The sequence below is a fragment of the Schistocerca americana genome, chromosome 3 (genome assembly GCF_021461395.2).
Source record: "Schistocerca americana isolate TAMUIC-IGC-003095 chromosome 3, iqSchAmer2.1, whole genome shotgun sequence".
In the NCBI taxonomy this organism is placed as follows: domain Eukaryota; kingdom Metazoa; phylum Arthropoda; class Insecta; order Orthoptera; family Acrididae; genus Schistocerca; species Schistocerca americana.
Window position 1 is genome coordinate 944,138,305 of NC_060121.1, and position 21,349 is coordinate 944,159,653.

The following is a 21,349-nucleotide window of genomic DNA, read 5'->3' on the forward strand; positions in this document are numbered from 1 at the left end:
TTATTATTGTTGTTGGAAAAATGTAAAAATGATAATATTTGTCTGAATCGGTTGCGGGACATCGTTTTGCGAAATATTGTTGTGTCTATCAATGGATTCATTGATGAATAATCATCGATCCTTGATTTTCTTTACAATTCCCATAAGGATAGCAAGCCCAAACCATTTTCTAAGTTCGGGTCCCGTTATGTCGACAAATTTGGCATTTTTTTATCCAATTTCCTTCAATTGCAGTTTTGACTGTAGTGCTTGCTGATTTCGTTGTTAATATATTCAAATACATCGTTCCCAATAAATAGTTCTACGATATCCTCGACGCTCTGTGAATCTTTTGGAAATATGTTTGGACCCGAAGATCCTTCAAATTTATTACTGCTCCTCGGTAAATCAAAGTCTGTCCACTGTGCATGGTCTTCTTCATCTGATTCATCCGAATCAGTTAGCAACCATAGTGTTTGCCTAGTTCTTCTTGGACGTATTTCACTATCTTCCGACAATTCTGCTTCATTTTCATTTTTTTGATATCCAATGTCTTCTTCCCAATCGGCCAAGTCATCCGAAACATCAGACAAGGCGTCCGCGCATTCATCGTAAATAATCTTATCGTCTCTTTCGTCTGCCATGATGAAAGGGCACAAGTACTTATAAAAACAAAATACTTGTTGTGTGTAACTCATTGTTACCTAAACACAACATCAACAGAATGCAAAAGATACTAAAGTGCTGTCGCCGGCCACTGCGTGACACTTGCTCACGACACCAGTGTGGTGTCGCCGGCCGTTGACCGCTATTTCGTGCGCGACACCAGTATGGTGTCGCCGGACGGTATAGTGTTAAAAAGCCTGTGTCGCCGGATATACTGGGTGGCCTGATAGAGGGCAAGGAGCTCTGCTCTAACCATTAAGCAGTGTTCTGGAAGCCAATTCCAAAAATGGTTGGTGCCAACGACGGCACATCCACTATCACGGTCGGTCATAGTGACAGCACCTTTGTGTACACTAATGGCTCTAAGTTGTGTGCAAAGGTCAAGAAACTTACTCTATGACAGATCGTATCCAGTGCAGTTACCTTAGGAAACAAATGAAATCCAAGATGAACATGGGCTGCCACGTGAAGCCAATGTGATGAACTTAAGCTGCCAGAGTAGGAGCCGAAAGTGAACTCTGGGAGGTAACAGACACATGCCCCACACTGGCAGCCAAGGGTGTTATTGAAAAAGGAGGCAGGTGGCCAGGCATGCCAAACAAGCAGCATGCCAAACAAGCAGCATGCTTATCTGCTGACAAGAACATCACACCAATATGACAGTGGTACTTCGGCAGCTTCTGCATACATTGTCTCAACCGGGCTAGTGTAGAAGGTGCCAGTGACCAAATGAATTCCACGATGGTGGATTGTATTAAGATGGCATAATATGGCTGGGCATGCAGATACATAAACGAAACACCCATTGTCCAGTTTCAAAGGGATCGGTATAAACTAAGGAGGGTGGTCCGATCCACTCCCTAGAACATTTTAGACACAGAATAGAGGGTACAGCGTACAGCCAGGTAAGACATGTGAGAACCAAGAAGGTTTTCTATCAAGCATGAGTCCCAGGAATTTCGGAGTTTCAGTGAACGGAAGAACGATACGTCCATGATGTAAAGACGGTGGAAGAAACCCATGGTGCCATCAGAAATTCATATAAATGGTTTTGTCAGTGGAATAACAAAAGCCACTGTCGATACTCCACGAGTAAAGACGACTGAGACATCACTGAAGAAACATTCAAGAAGACAAGTCTGTAGAAAACTGCAACAGATCGGAAAGTCATTGACGGAACAAGGAGACAGGCCATAATGAGGTTAATGACTATAGCAAAGAGGGCAACACTCGGGACAAAGCTTTGAGGCACCCTGTTCTCCTGGATGAAGGTGTCCAACAAGGTTGAACCAATAGGTACCTTGAAAACCAAGTCTTTTAAAAATTCCTGAAGGAAACCGGGTAGCTAACCTTGGAAGCTCCCACGTGTATAGCTTACAGAGGATAGTCCTTCAACAGGTGTCATAGGCTTTCTCCAAATCACGAAACATGGCCACAGTCTGGTATTTCCGCAGAAAACCGTTCATGACATGGGTTGAGAAAGTGACGAGATGGTCAACTGCAGAATGGTGCACTTGAAATCCACACTGTCCAGAGGTTAGTAGGTTGTGAGACTCAAGCCACCATATCAGCTGTCCATGAATCTCACATTCCATCACCCTGCATTTCACAGCTGGTGAGAGAAATGGGGCAGTAGCTAGAAGGAAGGTGTCTGTCCCTACCAGGCTTAAGTATGGGTATGACAGTAGTTTCACATCAGAATCTGGGAAATACGCCATCTGCCAAAATGCAATTGTACATATAAAGGAGAAGTTCTTGCTCGCAACAGAAAGGTGCTGTAACATCTACATGTGACCAAAAGCCAGCCTTGGGGTGAAAGATAGGGCTGAAGTGAGCACATGATCTAGCTCCCTCATAGTAAAGGCGGCATTGTAACATTCATGATTCTAAGAAGAGAAGGGTATCATCCAAGCTGCCTCCATTTGTTTCCAAGAGAAAAGCAGGGTGACGGGTGGAGCTCAAAATCTCTGCAAAACAGCGGCTCAAGGTGTTGGATATAGCAATAGGGTCCACAATGACTTCATTTGCTATGATCAGGCCAGAAACTAGGGAATGGATATGGTCCCAGAGAGCTGTCAGATTGCCCTACGTGACTGAAGAGGGAGTGAAACTGTTGAAAGAACTAGTAAATGAAATACAGCTAGTTTTTTTGCTATTGTGAAGAACGCGACGACACTGTGCATGCAACCGTTTATAATGGATACAGTTCGTCATTGCAGGATAACTGTTAAAAGAAGTTGAGAGCACGTCTCTGTGCACGAATCACATCACAGCACGCCTCAGACCAGTAGGGGATTGGGACACAGCACAGTCAGCAGCAAGGATAATGTTCATGAGGCACTCTACCTATTCATCATAACTGGGGAAATGTTGCTCATCAAAGGTAAACAGGGAAGAGTAAAGCCTTAAGTCAGCCTTAGAAAACTGCAAATTGGGTTTACACATAAGTGGGGCAAAAAACTGCAAATTGGGTTTACACATAAGTGGGGCAAAAAACTGCAAATTGGGTTTACACATAAGTGGGGCAAAAAACTGCAAATTGGGTTTACACATAAGTGGGGCAAAAAACTGCAAATTGGGTTTACACATAAGTGGGATAGAAGTCAGCAAACTGATTGCACATAGGAAATGGTCCCATGAGTACATGTCAAAGGGAACGAACCACTCGAGATGATGGGCAAGCTGGGTAGTGCACAACAAGAGATCCAAATGGGAATAGGTTTGCACAGAGTCTGAACATGGGTGCTCCAGTGTTAACACCCATGAGGTTGAGTTGGTTGAGGTCAGTCATGAGGGCACCTCCCGGATAGGTTCTGGAAGAGCCCCGAAGTGGATCGTGTGAAGTCACTGAGCAGCAAAATGGGGTGAGGGAGTTGACCACTAAGCTGGAGGGAGTCTGCCTGGTGACACTGAATGACGCAGGTATGCAGAAGTTGCAAAGAGAAAAGGTGAAGCGAGGAAGAATGCAGACCGCAACAGTTTGCAGCAAGTGTTTAGTGAGATGATTTGGCTATGAATGTCATCCCAGATCAGCAGCACGTGACTCCCCATGACATGGAATGCCATGCTTTGGGGGGAAAGGTCAAGGTGGACCTCAAGGAAATGCAAGAAGTCAAAGTGGTCACAAGAATGCAATTTTGTTTCCTGGAGGCAAAAAACAACCAGACGCTGCAATTCTAAGAGCCGCACCATTTCCTGGTAGTTGGATCTAATGTCATGAACATTCCACTGCAGACGAGTCATAAGGGGGATTGGGGATGAGGGAACAAATGAAAGGTAGTCACCTTGGTGGCTGCTGAGTATCAGTCTTTTGAAAACTCATTGCGACAGGGCGCAGAGGCTGGAAGTTCTTATTCCATGAGATCAGCAGAGGTGTCAGAATTCTCACTGGGTCAGCTTGCAAATTTCAGGGCAGAAAAATAGTATGCGGTGCACACCAGCAAAATGGAGGGTATCATACAGAGACGCCATTGAAGAGGATCTATGAGTCGGGTAAGGAAAACTGTTTACCTTTGATTTCTTTGAGCCTTTGCAGTTGGCAGAAGAAGTCTCAAATGTTTGTTGGCTGGAGGGACCACAGATTCTTCGCGGGATTATTCCTTTTGTTCTTTGCAGCCTGCTGGTTGTGCAGCAGGTGATTTTGCCACCAGAAGCAAAGATTTGGTGCCTCGTTGCACAGCTAGAGGAGAATGGGAGTGGGATGCTGCCACGATACTGGGTGATTTTACGACTGCAATGTTGAATTGCACCTCTCAAGACTGCATGGACATGTCCTTCATGGAGCGAGGTGTAGCGAGAACGGCACTTTCAGGTGCCGGATGGTAAGATGAAGGGCTTTCAACAAGCCAATAACTCGTCAGTGACAGGGTAACATAGTTTTTTCCTTCATCCTGATCTCCTGGATGGCGTGTTCATCCAGATACATGGGAAACTCACAGGATAAGGTGCAATGGTCACCATTACAATTAATACAGCAGGGAGAAGGAGCCTAGCAATAGCCCTTGTAAGCATCCCTACCACAAATAACACATCTGCCCATATTTTTACATTTTACAGGAAATGTGAACAGGCCGTTGTAACACCAACACTGCTAGCAATGCAGCAGGTTGGCACTGTACTGTCAGACTTTGATGGCTTCATAGCCTGCTTTGATCTTTGATGGAAGCTCGATTCGATCAAATGTGAGAAAGAGAGTGCTTGGACGCACTACGATTGCATCAACCTTTTTCCTTATCCAATGGACTGCAGTGACGCCGTGATAAGAGAGGTAAGTTTGGATTTCTCCCTCAGTCCTGACCACCAAGCAGCCAAGTATAAACAACACCACGTGAAAAATTCAGTGTTTGGGTGGCCTCGACACGAACAGGATAGCCGTGGAATGGCAAAGCTGTAAGCAGTTGTTGGGCTTGAAAATCACAACTGGTCTGCAGAAGCAAAGTCCCATTGTGTAAACAAGAGCAGGCTTTCACCGTGCCTGCAACTGCATCAATATCTTTCTGAAGAATAATAAGTGGATTAACTGTAACAAAGGACTGACCACCTTTGGTACATGATACTATGAGGAACCGAGGTGCAGCTGGAAGAGTCTTGGAATCTTTAGCCTCATTCCATTTACATTTAGTAGACATAGACTGAGAAAGTGGTTGGCTCATTATGAATAACTCCCCTATGATTGGCAGCGTCTCTGATGGCACACTCCTTCCAACTGGGTGGGGGGGGGGGGGGGGTGCAATCGGGGGTGGGGGTGTGTGGGTGGGAGGGGCATCACCCACCTTAGGTGATTGTTCAAACCTCAGAACTCTTGAAAGAGTGACTAACTGCAATTTGAGAAAGTCACAGCTCAGGCAATCACCCCTCCCTGGACTTGGCCTGTACCAAGGGGAAAGTGCTAACTTACTGTCAACCAAGGGCTGGGAATTACACGTTATCCGGTCACCTGTTACATGTCAAACACGTGGGCCAGCCTTTGAGAGTGCAAAAGGGAGGAAGAGGAAATAAAGAGGAACTTTGAAACACTAAAGTGGATAAAGGGTGAGAGGGGGGGAGGGGTGGGGGGGGGGGGGGGGGGGAAGAGGAGGAAGAAGAAGAAGAAGAAGAAAGAAGAAAGAAGAAGAAGAAGAAGAAACCACATGAGGGACTGTTCTGATGTCAGGCTACTAAAACTTCAGAATACATTCCCAAAAATATTCAAGACATGTTCCCCAAGGGAGAGGAAAAAGAATAGCAGGAGAATAAACATGCAGCACAGATAGGAAAAGGCTGGTGCCCCATAGCAGCAAAGCACGAATTTACAAAAGAGGGGTGAACCCCCCCCCAGAGGGGAATTTACATGGTACAGACCGTGAAGCAGTCATTAACGTGAAGCACAGTGTTGGGTGGCATGTTCAGCAACTGCGTGGGCGAGCTGTCTCTGTCACAATTTGGCAGTGGCCGTTCACACTGACAGACAGATTATTAGTTGTTATGGCCGCAAGAATGCTGCACAGTGGTTGCAGCTAAGTTGGTAGATCACATGGCTGTCTTTACATCTGGCCTTGCCTTTGGCAGGCTGGGACATGCCAGTGACCAAACTGGAGTAGGTAGTAGTGGGACGTTGTATGAGGCAGATCTTTCATTCAGGTCTATGAGGGGATATGAGCCATGAGGCATGTGATTGGAAGCAGGGGTGGAGTAGGGATGGAGAAGGATATTGTGTAGTTCACGTGGGCAGCAGAATATCACCTCCTCCTCAATTTTTATGGTTTTCTTTTTCCATAAGCAAGGTTTATCTTATACTAGCATACATTTTATTATTTTTCACTGCTCTATTTTAACATTAATCCTTTCACTGGTATGGATGTGCTGTGGCTTTTGTTGTGGCTGTACAGCACGGCAAATGCTAGTGCTTGTGCTAAGAAATGGTGTTCCAGCCAATATGAAACATTTATGACCCAATTTTTTTAAAACTATTAGATGAAAAAAATTGACTTTTACAGATCTTACAGTCTGATACCTTCACTCAATAAAGAAGTAAATATCTTTTTCTTTTCCATCATACTTATTGCGCTGCATCAAATTAAGTAAAACATTGCAAAAAATTTTAAAGAGCTCGCAAAGGAGAAAATGCATTGCGTAAACTTTGTGTGTGATTGATTTTAGCTCATACATTGCAATGAACTAAATGTAGATAAGATATCGAAATTTTATTTACAAATGAGAGCAGAAAAATGTCTCATTTCGTTTCCGAGTTATTGGGTTTTATATACGAAAAACAGTTGTGTGCGATGAGCTCATTTGTGTCTGTGCCTGCAAATCATGTGGTCATAAAAGTCATCATATCTCTCAAACAATTCAAGATATCGACCCCCCCCCCCTTTTCTTTGTTGCAAAAGACAGCACGCAATGAGGAACATATGTTGTATGATAAATATTCAAAACTTTTTTTATTCACCAAGACATGGAAGTAACTCATTCGCACAAGTGAGAGGGCATCTCAGGGCACATTCAGGCATTCATTCACAGTATGTAGGAAAACCAAAGCGGCACACATATCCACATCCAAAATACCTGGGTAACAGTTTAGCAAGATGTGTATATGTTACAGTGAAACACCGAAATCTGGAGAATGTCGACTTTCACCGGTGAATGTCAACATTCACATAGTTGCTTAGGGTATGTGCAAAATATTTGCTAAATACCCTTATTTCTGACTTCTTGTTGTTGTGGTCCTCAGTCCTGAGACTGGTTTGATGCAGCTCTCCATGCTACTCTATCCTGTGCAAGCTTCATCATCTCCCAGTACCTACTGCAACCTACATCCTTCTGAATCTGCTTAGTGTATTCACCTCTTGGTCTCCCTCCATGATTTTTACCCTCCACGCTGCCCTCCAATACTAAATTGGCGATCCCTTGATGCCTCAGAACATGTCCTACCAACCGATCCCTTCTTCTGGTCAAGTTGTGCCACAAACTTCTCTTCTCCCCAATCCTATTCAATACCTCCTCATTAGTTATGTGATTTACCCATCTAATCTTCAGCATTCTTCTGTAGCACCACATTTCGAAAGCTTCTATTCTCTTCTTGTCCAAACTAGTTATCGTCCATGTTTCACTTCCTTACATGGCTACACTCCACACAACTTTCAGAAATGACTTCCTGACACTTAAAGCTATACTCGATGTTAACAAATTTCTCTTCTTAAGAAACGCTTTCCTTGCCATTGCCAATCTACATTTTATATCCTCTCTACTTCAACCATCATCAGTTATTTTGCTCCTCAAATAGCAAAACTCCTTTACTACTTTAAGTGTCTCATTTCCTAATCTAATTCCCTCAGCATCACCCGACTTAATTCAACTACATTCCATTATCCTCATTTTGCTTTTGTTGATGTTCATCTTATATCCTCCATTCAAGACACTATCCATTCCGTTCAACTGCTCTTCCAAGTCCTTTGCTGTCTCTGACAGAATTACGATGTCATCGGCGAACCTCAAAGTTTTTATTTCTTCTCCATGGATTTTAATACCTACTCTGAATTTTTCTTTTGTTTCCTTCACTGCTTGCTCAATATACAGATTGAATAACATCGGGGAGAGGCTACAGCCCTGTCTTACTCCCTTCCCAACCACTGCATCCCTTTCATGCACCTCGATTCTTATAACTGCCATCTGGTTTCTGTACAAATTGTAAATAGCCTTTCTCTCCCTGTATTTTACCCCTGCCACCTTCAGAATTTGGAAGAGAGTATTCCAGTCAACACTGTCAAAAGCTTTCTCTAAGTCTACAAATGCTAGAAACGTAGGTTTGCCCTTCCTTAATCTAGCTTCTAAGATAAGTCGTAGGGTCAGTATTGCCTCACGTGTTCCAACATTTCTACGGAATCCAAACTGATCTTCCCAGAGGCCGGCTTCTACTAGTTTTTCCATTCGCCTGTAAAGAATTCGCGTTAGTATTTTGCAGCTGTGACTTACTAAACTGATAGTTCGGTAATTTTCACATCTGTCAACACCTGCTTTCTTTGCGATTGGAATTATTATATTCTTCCTGAAGTCTGAGGGTATTTCACCTGTTTCATACACCTTGCTCACCAGATGGTAGAGTTTTGTCAGGACTGGCTCTCCCAAGGCCGTCAGTAGTTCCAATGGGGCCTTGTTTCGACTCAGGTCTTTCAGTGCTCTGTCAAACTCTTCACGCAGTATCGTATATCTCCCATTTCATCTTCATCTACATACTCGTCCATTTCCATAATATTGTCCTCAAGTACATCGCCCTTGTATGGACCCTCTATATACTCCTTCCACCTTTCTGCTTTCCCTTCTTTGCTTAGAACTGGGTTTCCATCTGCGCTCTTGATGTTCATACAAGTGGTTCTCTTATCACCAAAGGTCTCTTTAATTTTCCTGTAGGCAGTATCTATCTTACCCCTAGTAAGATAGGCCTCTACATCCTTACATTTGTCCTCTAGCCATCCCTGCTTAGCCATTTTGCACTTCCTGTCGATCTCATTTTTGAGACGTTTGTATTCCTTTTTGCCTGCTTCATTTACTGCATTTTTATATTTTCTCCTTTAATCAATTAAATTCAATATTTCTTCTATTACCCAAGGATTTCTACTAGCCCTCGTCTTTTTACCTACTTGATCCTGTGCTGCCTTCACTACTTCATCCCTCAAAGCTACCCACTCTTCTTCTACCGTATTTTTTTCCCCCAATCCTGCCAATTGTTCCCTTATGCTCTCCCCGAAACTCTGTACAACTTCTGGTTCTTTCAGTTTATCCAGGTCCCATCTCCTTAAATTCCCACCTTTTTGCAGTTTCTTCAGTTTTAATCTACAGTTCATAACCAATAGATTGTGGTCAGAGTCCACATCTGCCCCTGGAAATGTCTTACAATTTAAAACCTGGTTCCTAAATCTCTGTCTTACCATTATATAATCTAACTGATACCCTTTAGTATCTCCATGGTTCTTCCATGTATACAACCTTCTTTCATGATTCTTAAACCAAGTGTTAGCTATGATTATGTCGTGCTCTGTGCAAAATTCTACCAGGCGGATTCCTCTTTCATTTCTTAGCCCCAATCCATATTCACCGACTATGTTTCCTTCTCTCCCTTTTCCTACACTCGAATTCCAGTCACCCATGACTATTAAATTTTCGTCTCCCTTCACTATCTGAATAATTTCTTTTATTTCATCATACATTTCTTCAATTTCTTCGTCATCTGCAGAGCTAGTTGGCATATAAACTTGTACTACTCTAGTAGGTGTGGGCTTCGTATCTATCTTGGCCACAATAATGCGTTCACTATGCTGTTTGTAGTAGCTTAACCGCATTCCTATTTTCCTATTCATTATTAACCTACTCCTTCATTACACCAATTTGATTTTGTGTTTATAACCCTGTAGTCACCTGACCAGAAGTCTTGTTCCTCCTGCCACTAAACTTCACTAATTCCCACTATATCTAACTTTAACCTATCCATTTCCCTTTTTAAATTTTGTAACCTACCTGCCCGATTAATGGATCTGACATTCCACGCTCCGATCCGTAGAACGCCAGTTTTCTTTCTCCTGACAACGATGTCCTCTTGGGTAGTCCCCGCCCAGAGATCCGAATGGGGGACCATTTTACCTTCGAAATATTTTACCCAAGAGGACGCCATTATCATTTAACCGTACAGTAAAGCTGCACGCCCTCGGGAAAAATTACGGCTGTAGTTTCCCCTTGCTTTCAGCCGTTCGCAGTACCAGCACAGCAAGGCCGTTTTGGTTGTTACAAGGCCAGATCAGTCAATCATCCAGACTGTTGCCCTTGCAACTACTGAAAAGGCTGCTGCCCCTCTTCAGGAACCACATGTTTGTCTGGCCTCTCAACAGAATTTTGACATTCACCATGCACTAATGGTGAATGTTGATCATGTTGGAGATTTGTATTTTCTTCTCCGTAATTCAGTCGCTATACAACGTCACAAAGGTGATTTAACTTTTTTGCCTCTCTTTCTGAAAGGAATGACCAAGAATTTAAAATACACAGTACATTCTACATGAGAAAAGAAAATAGTTATTAAAAAATTATTTACGTGATTCAAATCTTATTTATTGCAACAACTTAAACTTTATGACACTTTGAATTGCACAAGAGTCCCTTGCTTTTACAACTGCATTTATTTGTGGAACACTTCCTTTTGCAATGACTGTGTGTATAGCCTTGTCCCCCACTTCTCAAATTAGCTGCAGCTGCTTCTCTCAGCGACATTTCTTGAAAAGAAATCTCATCTACAAAAAGTAACTTTTTTTTTTACAAATTATGAACTGATTGCGTGTGTAAAGCTGCTTGAGGGTACGATTTTTATTTGCCAGTTTATAGAAGCCTGAGTCTTCTATTCCAACAACAACCGCTAACACATTTCAGCTATCTGTACGACCACGGTCGACATCAGGGACTTGTATTCATACATTATCACCAAATTGAGCAGGAGGAAATTGTTTTTGTGAGTTTCGTAACATCTGTGTTGCTTGCAGTTGAAGATTTTCTTTCGCGCCCACTCTTTTTGTAGAAATCAACTCGTGTTTTTCAGACAGAATTTGATGTGAAGACATTGTAGGTTGTAGGTCCTCTTCATTATTTTTCTTTGGAATATGGTTTTCGGTATGACCACCGCTCAAATTTTTTTTGTAAGCATTAACAGTTTCTTCAAGCTGTTCTTCGGTTTCAGAAGTATTGGCAATTTCTTCGAGTTTTCTTCAGTTTCAATATTTGCAATTTGTTCGCCAGGCAAAAAAGATGATGCTGTGCCTCTTTTTGCTTTAATGCCAAACATGGCTTCATAAGGACTTTGGCGTATTCCTTCGTGGTATGTAGTGTTCTTGGCAAATTGAACAAAGGATAAACCATCTGACCATTTATTTGTATCGTTATCGTTCAACCATGCAGTTAGCATATTCTGTATATCCTGATTGGCCCTTTCAACTGAGCCTTGTGTTTGACTGTGACGAGGCTTACCAGGAACCATTTTAACATCTTTCCACATAGCACATATTTCGGATATGACTTCACTACTAAATTCTCTACCATTATATGACTGCAATATTGCTGGTGCACCAAATGTTAAAAATATTGAAAGAACGTGATGCACTACTTCTTCAGCTCTTAGTTTTCAAAGGTCGTAGCTGGACAAACTTAGTTAAATGATCTTGGTACACCATTATGAACTTACATTCGCCATCTCTGTTTGACTGCAGATCTATCATATCAACTTGACATCTTGAGTTTAATTCAGAACTAACCATTGGCTTTGCAACAATACCTTTCTTAGGTGCACTGTGTTTCATTTGACACTGTTTGCATAAATTTAAGTACAACATTACAACTTCATAAGAAATATTTTTGTATTTAACTTTTAACTTTTTAAGCATACGTGTTCTTCCTCCGTGGCCTATTCTGATGCGAGTTTCATATAGTATACTGTACAATTCTTCATTGTTAACATAATACTGTATGTTTGTTTAGCATGGTTTTAATGGCACAATTAACTTCTCTTCTTCATTAATTTTTAAAACATCAAAACGTTTTAATCGTCTATAATCCAAAGGTGTGTTGCATTTAACTTTAGCAGAAACCACTTCAGAAAGTATTTTAGAATACTTTTCTTGAGAAAAATAAAAACAATTGTCTTCTCGTTTACCCGCAATTAATACATTTAACTTTTCATGAAGAAGATCACGATTTACTGCAGTATCTGTTTAATATAAATTAAGGTATTGGAAAAAAAATTAAGAACATGTTGCTCACGTTATCAAATCTTGCACAAGACGGACAAAGCTGATTGACTCCGAGCAGAAAAAAGGATTTGGAAGGAGAGAGCCAGTCGCTTGTTTTTTGACTCTTCTGTTTTGGACCTCCACCAGAACATATCTGTGACTGGCGTATTTGGTATCTGTTGACATTCACCAGTGAAAGTCGACACACTCCAATTTTGGCCATTCACGATAACATACACACACCAACAGCAGCAAAAGGGCTAAAAATTAAATTTTACTTCAATAAAAAAGGAAGCTGCAATGAAAAAGCAATTCCTGTTCCCAGTAGTCTATGGAACATCTCCTACATTTTGCTGACCTAGATGGCAATTTATCAACTTTTAATAATGTGTATATTTTGTGCATTTTTTAATCAGTTCCCACATCATAAACAATAAATGCATTATTACAGTTTCCCCCGTCATATTTACCTGCCCATGTTGCTTTATCAGGCACCAATACAAAATGTCTATGAATAGTATTTGGCTTAAATAATATGTTTTTAAAAGACATTTCTGGGCGAAGCAGTTCACGAGGTATTTGAAGTGGTTTCACCACAGTAATTGGTACTTGAAATAATGGTCCCTTGCTGGTGCAGCTGATGTCATATGCCTTCAAACTGGAAAACAGAGAGAAAGACCTATTAGCAACCTATGGTGCCACTAAATTAAGGTAATTTAGTAAGAGGGAAGTTATTACCTTGTGAAGAAAACACCATCCGGCAGGCCAGTAGGATCTATTTTCACACTGAAAGTTCGTGCCATATACATTAAGTCCAAGTGTGACGGAAACTGCACCCAAGGCTCACTGCAGGTCACTGCAAACTTGATCCGGAAGTCAATTTTGTCATTGTGATCTGAAATTTAAATGCATAGTTGGAGGAGGATTACTATACATCTGTGTATACTACAACTATATTTACAATTTCAATATTAGCAGAAATTTTTTATTTGGGGAAAAAAGTGTGTGAATTACTGACTTGTTGCACCCACATGAACACTGCCTAAAACACATATGGAGACTTTCACACTGCACTGAGCTACAGAATGTCAACACTAAAAAATGTTAAAATATGTCCAGTAATTAAATGTTTTATTGATTTGAAAAGTGTTTGATACTGTGAGTTCTGCAGCCTGAAGGTCAGTCAACCAGCAGATAATAGGCAACAAACTAGTGGCCACACCATGAAGGAAGCAATTGTGAGCATTAATGGCAGCTACAGATACAAGTATTCCAGTAAGAAACAGATGTACTGCATCTTTTACCCTTAAATGACATTCAATTATTAACACGGAAGCTGTTAATCAAACTAAACTCGTAATCTCTCCAGCAGAATTGTCAAACTTATTTTTTAAACAAATTCTGGTTTAAGTAACTACAGCACAAACTCAGTTGCCAGAATGCATTTTAGTTCTATTACTGACACACCTTCAGCAAAAGTTTTAAGTAGTTTACCGATGAAAATGTTCACAATTATAACACGATGAAAGTGAAGAAAAAATAAATCGCATTTCTTCATCAACACTAAGCACAAAGAGAATAAAAAACTTTCATCAGATTACACCATACACATGGCTATAGACTGTATTATATGCATCATAAAAAGCTTCAAATATGCATGAAAAATGTCAAAATATGCAAGATCAAATGGGGGGGGGGGGAATTACATCGTAGTTACTGCATGCAGTATATCTCATAGTTGAACCTGTGCATATCAATAACGAGGAAGAGCACCGGCCATGCGAAAAATCGGTACATTTAGAACGCTGATATTTTCTGAATACTTTCTGGTAGAGATTAGGAAAGGGACTTTTCTGGGATTATGTTCTAAGAATTTGCAAAACGGGACGCATACCATGTTTCAAGAATTGTTCCTTCTTTGCCTTTGTTGTCGGTAACAAGTAGATGCGATGAGAGTGAGTCGCAGTGAAACAATCAATATGTACATGACCAACTTCTGAGATATATAGCATACAGAGGGGCACGCTCAAACACTCCGTGATATTTTATTTTAAAACAACATAGAATCATGAATTCTTTGAACAGCATTAACTTTTAATTAATACTATTGGACTAAAGCAACATTTACAATTTATTTTACATTTTTCTACTATTTTAAACAAACAACCAAGTACTGTTCCAAATGTTCGGTAGTAAGATTGTGTCTTCGATTATTCAAAACATTTTTATGAGCGGAAAAGGACTATTCTACATCAACTGAGGTAACTGGGCAGTACTTGAACTTTTGTGTTATGTTGGCACTTCACCCGTACCATTAATAAAACTATCAATTTGGCACCTGGGTTCAAAGCCTGGGTTATCGTTTTAAATGTTTTCGAACTTTTCTTTAGGTTTTCTTGGGAATACCTTTGGTAACGAGTTGTTCACTAGAATAATTTTATTCTTTAACTAAACAGATTCATTCAACACCAAACCTTGAGTTTCGAGCTTTTTAACACTTGCAGGTATATGGAAAAAATGAGTGCTCATCATAGAAATGTCTTTGATACCAGAATCATTAAAAGCTTCCTTGCATTGGCAAACTGTCAAAGCCTATGCACTATCAAAGTCGTTTACCATGCCTCTAATGGCCTCGAAATATTCACTGTAAAACAACACAGCTTCAACCCATGTACCTCAATGAGTTACCACCGGTTAGTTTTTAGTTAAAATATACAATAACTGGTGAAAAGGAGCCAAATATGCAAACGCATATTCAATATGCAATCGCACATAATATGGTCACTACATATCACCAATGAAAACCAACCAGCTCTAAAATAATACAAGCCATATATTGCAGCATGTTTGCTTGGCTTACTGTATCATACAGATTAATTTAGGAAATGCCTTAGTTGTAAGTTATTTCCTAAATTAATGTGTATGATACAGTAAATTGAGCAAACATGCTGCCAACATGCTAAATGGTTTATGTCAATTCCACCATTTCACGTCATCCAGCTGGAAAATGCGGTGGGAAAAATCAATTTATAGATATTGATTTATGATAGCTAAATTACATTCATGGTAAATGAACAAGAACTCACATCCACACAAACTCACAGCTAATACAATTTCTTACCAATCAACGATACTCATGACATTTCATAATCTAATTCCCTCAGCCTCACCCGAGTTAAATCTACTACATTTAATATCCATTATTCCTTTGATATATGTTTATTTAACTTGTTTATGTATATAATAATGTATGTTAGAGCATGTTTATAGCCCAGCCTTATGAATATTTATTTAATTTGAAGTTATTTAAATGTAAATCCAGTATTTCAAATGTGTTTCATTATGTTTGTGAATGTGTGTTGGCTTGAACACATGGCGGGAGTGCTCTAGCCAATCACAGCGCTCGTGAATGGGGAGACTGGATGGAAGTGTGAGGACAGTATGGGAGAGGATGGGGGTCCGGGACAGTACGGCGTGACGGATGCACAGTCGCAGCAGAGACTTGGGAGAGTGAGGAGCGGTTTGCGCATGGTCACGGCAGATAGAAATACTTCGGGATGCCCACTTGTGCATTTGCGAGATTTCCACGGCTTCTACAGTGAAGACTTACTGTGGGTTTAGAAGTGAATATCTTGCGAGATATGTTGTTGTTCATAACGAATTACATGCAGAAGGAATCTATTGTTTCCCTGTTATTCAACTTATATTTTATTTAATTTCTGGACCATCAACACCAATAAGTGTTTGCAGAAATGTACTGCATTCTTAAAAGTACTTCTACTATAGTACTCATCATTTAAAGTCATTAAGAAAGTACCTGCAGATTTTATTTAACTGCAATCTTTCATTCATAAATTTCTACATTACATTTGCAATTGCCAAGTGATAGGAACATATGACCATTCGATTTATGTGTATAATATTCATATTGTATACTGTAGACTCAGCAGTATTTGGCTTGTAATGGGGCAACTACGCATCCCAGCCCCTACACAACGAAACTAGCCAAAACTTTTAATATTTCAACTCTGAGCCAGAGGGTATGCAGTTGAAGGCCATCACACCACATCATTTATTAACTGAAAGCCCGCAGTCTGTGGAAAAGAATGAATGTCCAGGAGCAGGGACCACTCTCCAGGACATTACAATGGCACATTATGACCTCATATTAAAATAAAATTAAAAAAAAAAAAGAAAAGAAAATGTAGTAGATCTTGTTCTGCCACGATCACAATCGCTGGAACAAAGATGCGGAACGCAAGACCAAAGAAGGCGGTGAGTAAACGACAGCCAATGGTACGAAGAATTGGACCGCACCGTGCCAGGTGCGCCCCCTGCAACAAGTGCATATAAACCCCGCTCCTACTAGCCCCGGCGGCATAGATCGGCACCAGATCGCAGACATAGTTATCAGTGACGTGTCAACTTCAAGGAACTTTGCGTATAGCAAGAACTTTACTGTTTTCATGTCGCCTCTCGCTAGCGACATTTGACATATCTCCAAAGTTTAGTACTGTCAAATGCTCTTTAGAAATAAAACTAATGTTATTTGATTGAAATTGTTGTATAGCATTCCTAGAACGCTGCATCTCATATGCACCTTATTAGTGACGAGTGGGCAAGGCCCCACAGATGCCATTCAAACATACCAATTTATGAATGGTTAATAGAAGCAAAGGGAACAAACAGTCCAAATCGTCTTGTTGAAACTTGCGCTTAAATGTTTTATACGGGAAGAATACACAAAAAGAAACATATTGTCAAAATTTTAGCTCCTCAGAAACAACAAGAGTTCCTTAACGGGGGAGGGGGGGGGGGGGGGGAAGAAGAAGACATAGTGGTAATAATTAGCAGTGGTTGCTGCTAGCATCAGTCTTTGTGGAGCGTCCAGAGTTTCAAGGTAATTTGGTCCAATTTTTTCATCAACCATGCAAAGATGATTTCTACCCTTCTTCAACCTCGCTAAATAGATTCAGAAAATTATATGGAAAAGGAAGTTGCAAAATTGTGGAAGTTTATGTCAAGTATACGTGTAGAGGAGATATCATTACTGGGTAATACTAAAGAGATATTTATAGCTGTTGTGAAGATGAAGCATCTCACTTTCCCTAAAATGCTGTGCATAAAGCCAACTAGTCAGGTTTTGTGCAGGACCTGACCTGCATGCAAACTGCACTTTATCATTTCAAATGAGGAGGGGGGCGGGGGCAGACACTTATAACTCAATGAATGCTACGACACACGACGCGTATTCTACGTTAGTGACAAGTTATCAGTGGATTATTGTTTCCATAGCATTACATCTGTCCTTGGGAGGGGTGCGGAGGTGAGGGCATATGTTTATTTCCGAAAATCTTGAATTTTCAATCTACTCTTATCATTTGCTCAAAACAATTCATTGCATTTGTTGGACCCTTACTCTGGACATAACACCTCTGTCTTTAGGAGGACAATGAAAAGACTTAATATTCATTCCACCTGGAACTAATAGCATGATTCAGCCTCTTGATAATATTTTTTTCAAAAGTGTACTGTACTTTTCAGGAAATCCATGGACATTATAATTTCTGATAGTTCTTTACTATTTCAGGTTCATCAAGGGCACAGTATTGTTACACTTCAGCCATTTCTGCAATCTCAGTTTGCATAATCACAGTTTATGAATTCGACGAAACATGTCTGGTACACAGCACAATATGCAGAACAATGATTAGTACCACTTCTTACTCTATTCCAGTTCTGTATAAATAAAACCGGTAATTACTGTTAAGTGCCTGAATGTGTTCATTTTTCTTTTGTCAGGTGTGCCTGGTGCAAGGAGAGTGATGGAAAAATGACTCACTCTATGCATTCATACAAGCCCTAATTTTTCGTATCTTTGTCTTCATGGTCCTTACATAACATGTATGTTGGCTGCAGTAGAATCATTCTGCAGTCAGCTGCAAATATTGGTTCTTTAACTTCTCTCTATAGCATTTCATGAAAGAAACTTAGTCTTCCCTCCAGGGATTTCTATTTGGATTCACTGAGCATCTCTGTCTTCCTCATGAGCTGATCGAACCTACTGGCAACAAAATTACCTGCACACCTCTGTATTGCTCCTTACCTAGTGGGAATCCAAAACACACGAGCAGTACTCAAGAATGGGTTGTACCAGTGTTCTATATGAGGTCTCTCTTCTAGATAAGCTATGTTTTATAAGAATTCTTCCAGTAAACCGAAGTGTTCCATTTGCCTTCCCTACTATCAATCTTACACACTTGTTTCATATTGCTTTGCTACATTGTGCCTAAACATTTAGTCGACTTGATTGTGTCAAGCAGCACTGTGTCTGAACATTACAGGATTATGTTTCCTACACATATACATTAACTTACATTTTTCTACATTTAGAGTAAGCTGCCATACATCACACCAAATATATATGCCTAAGCCATCCTGTATCCTCCTACAGTCACTCAACAGTGACACTTTCCTGCACACTAGTGTCATCAGCAAACAGTTGCAAGTTACTGTTCACAGTCTCCATCAGACTGTTTATGTGTATAAAAAATAAAAATGGTCCTATGACATTTCTTGGGGCACTTCTGATGATATCCTTATCTCTGACAAGCACCTGTTGTTCAGGACACTGGTTGTATTACTTAAGAAGTCCTCAAGCCACTCACATATCTGGGAACCTGTTTCACATACTCGGACCTTCGTTAACAGGCTGTAAAAAAGCATTATTCAGACCAAACTGCAAAATTAGTAAAGAAGGTAATGACAGCCAGAATCTGTTGTGTTATCATAAAAGTGGCATGTCTTACAAATTCGTTCTCATAATTATACTTTGAAATGCTGTTATTACAACTTCACTGCAATGGGATTAAGTGGAAAATATTTTGATGATAAAACACAATTACGTGAAAAATACGGGCACACTGAAACAAATTTGCTGTAGTGGACATTAAGATCAAATTTAAGTCACATAATGAAATACTGCATGCGGAGATAAATACATAGCTATTAATTATAACTGAAACAATTACTGTTATATTGTTAATCACAGTGAAACATCCAGTAATGAATAATTATAAAAATAGTTCTATACTCACAAGATAAAAGTTATTAACTTCATAATGTAACAGCAGCTAGTGAGATTTATCCAAGAATTTTATTGATACTACAAAAAGCACTGCCAACTTGCAGAAGTTTGACATACAAATTAAGCAAAAAGGCCATATATACCATGATGTCATTAGAAAAAGTGGAGGGATATGTGGTGTTACATACCACTCTAGAAGATTGATTATTACTGATGAATGATTTTTGCAAACAAAAATACTATAAAGTAATTATTATATACTAAAACACTATTATTGTACGGATTTATCGTTTTATATGCAAGTGGAGACTCATGCTAAGGACTGATGCAGGTCTTCAAAATGAACGGCATTCGCAATAACTTCAAGAGGAAGTACCTATGCGGACAAAAACATATGAACTCCTTGCATCGCCAACCTGCATTGGACAAGCACAACGTCCTCAGAGTAGATATGTATAACACAATGGTTATGATGAAATTCAAGTACAAGAAATATTAATTGAACTGTCACTCTGAACACAGTCTTATATTTTTAAACCCGTATGAAATGGTTTAAGGGTGGCCATTCTGACTGAATGTTTGATGTTTTCTGACTACTTCCAGAATGAATTTTCCTCTGCACTGAATGTAGGCTGATATGAAACTTCCTGGCAGATTAAATATGCCAGGAAGTTCCTTAATAATTTATTTTTCCACAGCTGTCTATTTTACTACTGCGGAAACACTTATATGTGACCAACTCTTCTGACTAAACACTATTAAAACCCGTATCTCTGTCATTTCAAATGTCAGTCACACTGTGGTCTTCCTTCTCCTGCATCTTCTTACTCCCTTGATGACCTATCAGCAATTCTTCTCTCATATTCAATCTTTAGACTCCCTTCAACAGAACCTACCTTACAACAAACGCAAAAATCAGGTGTTGAAAGTCAAAAACATGCCCCATCCTCATTATCCTCCAGCAGATATAGTCTGCATTAACACTGTGACAATGTAACACGATTACTTTGCAGGAGGTCTTTTAACAGTAAGACATCTCCATCCCCAAGTACTGATGCAGGAACCTATTCCACAAGACAAGCAATAAATCTAATGTTTATTAAAATCTCTAGAGGGTCTATACAAGGGCGATGTTCTTGAGGACAATATTATAGAAATGGAAGAGAATGTAGATGAAGATGAAATAGGAGATATGATATTTCGGGATGAGTTTGACAGAGCAATGAAAGACCTAAGTCGAAACAAGGCCCCGGGAGTAGACAACATTCCATTAGAACTACTGACAGCCTAGGGAAAGCCAGTCCTGACAAAACTCTACCATCTGGTGAGCAAGATGTATGAGACAGGCGAAATACCCTCAGACTTCAAGAAGAATATAATAATTCCAATCCCAAAGAAAGCAGGTGTTGACAGATGTGAAAATTACCAAACTATCAGTTTAATAAGCCACGGCTGCAAAATACTAACGCAAATTCTGAACAGACTAATAGAAAAACTGGTAGAAGCCAACCTTGGGGAAGATCTGTTTGGACTCTGTAGAAATGTTGGAACACGTGAGGCAATACTGACCCTACGACTTATCTTAGAAAATAGATTAAGGAAAGGCAAACCTACATTTCTAGCATTTGAAAGCTTTTGACAATGTTGAGTGGAATACTTTCTTTCAAATTCTGAAGGTGGCAGGGGTAAAATACATGGAGCGAAAGGCTATTTACAATTTGTACAGAAACCAGATGGCAGTTATAAGAGTCGACAGGCATGAAAGGGAAGCAGTGGTTGGGAAGGGGGTGAGACAGGGTTGTAGCCTATCCCCAATGTTATTCAATCTGTATATTGAGCAAGCAGCAAAGGAAACAAAATAAAAATTCGGAGT

General features: G+C 40.1%; 1 protein-coding gene across 1 annotated transcript in view; it reads right to left on the bottom strand.

Annotated features, from left to right (window-relative positions):
* The window catches only part of LOC124607517 (tripeptidyl-peptidase 2), a 283,824-nt gene that overhangs the window by 96,204 nt on the left and 166,271 nt on the right, over positions 1-21,349 (bottom strand). The window contains exons 12-13 of the mRNA XM_047139911.1: positions 13,128-13,284; positions 12,860-13,047 (exon numbers count right to left, since the gene is read on the bottom strand). Coding sequence (XP_046995867.1) covers positions 12,860-13,047; positions 13,128-13,284 — 345 coding nt within the window. The remainder of the gene's footprint in view (positions 1-12,859; positions 13,048-13,127; positions 13,285-21,349) is intronic.